The 1,195-nt window shown below is 41.3% G+C and overlaps 1 protein-coding gene across 1 annotated transcript in view; it reads left to right on the forward strand.

Moving 5' to 3' along the window:
- Window positions 1–319: 319 nt before the first annotated feature.
- EMH_0073380 (SCY kinase-related protein (incomplete catalytic triad), putative) overlaps window positions 320–1,195 on the forward strand; it is a gene marked incomplete at both ends in the record, with an annotated part of 3,793 nt that continues 2,917 nt past the window's right edge. Inside the window, 2 exons of the mRNA XM_013499322.1 lie at window positions 320–344; window positions 555–692. Of these exons, the coding sequence (XP_013354776.1) occupies window positions 320–344; window positions 555–692 (163 nt within the window). The remainder of the gene's footprint in view (window positions 345–554; window positions 693–1,195) is intronic.

Genomic DNA, 1,195 nt, shown 5'->3' on the forward strand with positions numbered 1-1,195 from the left:
TCAAGTGTCTCGACATCCAAGTAAACCCTAAACCCTAAACCCTAAACCCTAATGGGGATGCACAAACCCTAAACCCTAGTATCCTCGTCAAACCCTCTTCAAAAAAATCTTACTACAAGCAAACCCTCGCTGCAAACTTGACGCGGGGTCCCTATTAAATTTCTAGGGTTTAGGGTTTAGGGTTTAGGGTTTAGGGTTTAGGGTTTAGGGTTTGTGTTGATTGAAGGCAACTGAAATTCAAAAGACTGCGGTTGATGTGTTGAGGGTTTGTTTTGTTTCTTTTGGTTACTCGGACTACCGCACCCTCTTCTTGCCCCGCATGCTAACCCTCATTGCGAATGCAGGTATAAACCACCGAGGGTTTAGGGTTTAGGGTTTAGGGTTTAGGGTTTTAGGGTTTGGGGTTTTAGGGTGAAGTATTTAGGGTTTCCTTTTTGCACATATGACGCTAAAAGTTTATCATTTAATGCTTAGGGTTTCTAGGGTTTACGGTTTTTAGGGTTTAGTGTTTAGGGTTTAGGGTTTAGGGTTTAGGGTTTGGGGTGTATGTACAGAGTGCGAGGAGGTGCGGGTGAAGTGTTTGGATTGCCTCAAGGCGATGACTCCTTCCTTCGATCGCTCCATCGTTGAACACCAAATTCTGCCAGTGCTGCTGCAGGTACACCTCGTGGGGTGTACATACACCTCAAGCTGTACATACACCTCAAGCTGCACATACACCTCGTGGGGTGTACATACACCTCGTGGGGTGTACAAGTACACCTCGTGGGGTGTACATAGACCTCAAGCTGCACATACACCTCGTGGGGTGTACATACACCTCAAGCTGCACATACACCTCGTGGGGTGTACAAGTACAACTCGTGGGGTGTACATACACCTCGTGGGGTGTACATACACTTCATTCGGTCTTCGTCTGTACTTTGTTGTTCTTGTTTTGTGCATTATCTCTCTATTTCTTTTCTTAATTTCTTTTATTTTTTAATATTTTTTCTTTGTGCGTTGTGTTTTTTTTTGTTTGAATCCATTCGATGTACCCAACGAGTTAAAAATATATATATATTTACACGCTGGATTTTATTTTATTTTATTTTATTTTATTTTATTTTATTTTATTTTATTTTATTTTATTTTATGTTGTATGCAGGCATCTAAGAAACGTCATTCTTCTTGTTTTTGTTTGTCTCTGAGTTGC

The sequence above is a fragment of the Eimeria mitis genome, genomic scaffold (genome assembly GCF_000499745.2).
Source record: "Eimeria mitis Houghton genomic scaffold, Emh_scaff4214, whole genome shotgun sequence".
Classification (NCBI taxonomy): domain Eukaryota; phylum Apicomplexa; class Conoidasida; order Eucoccidiorida; family Eimeriidae; genus Eimeria; species Eimeria mitis.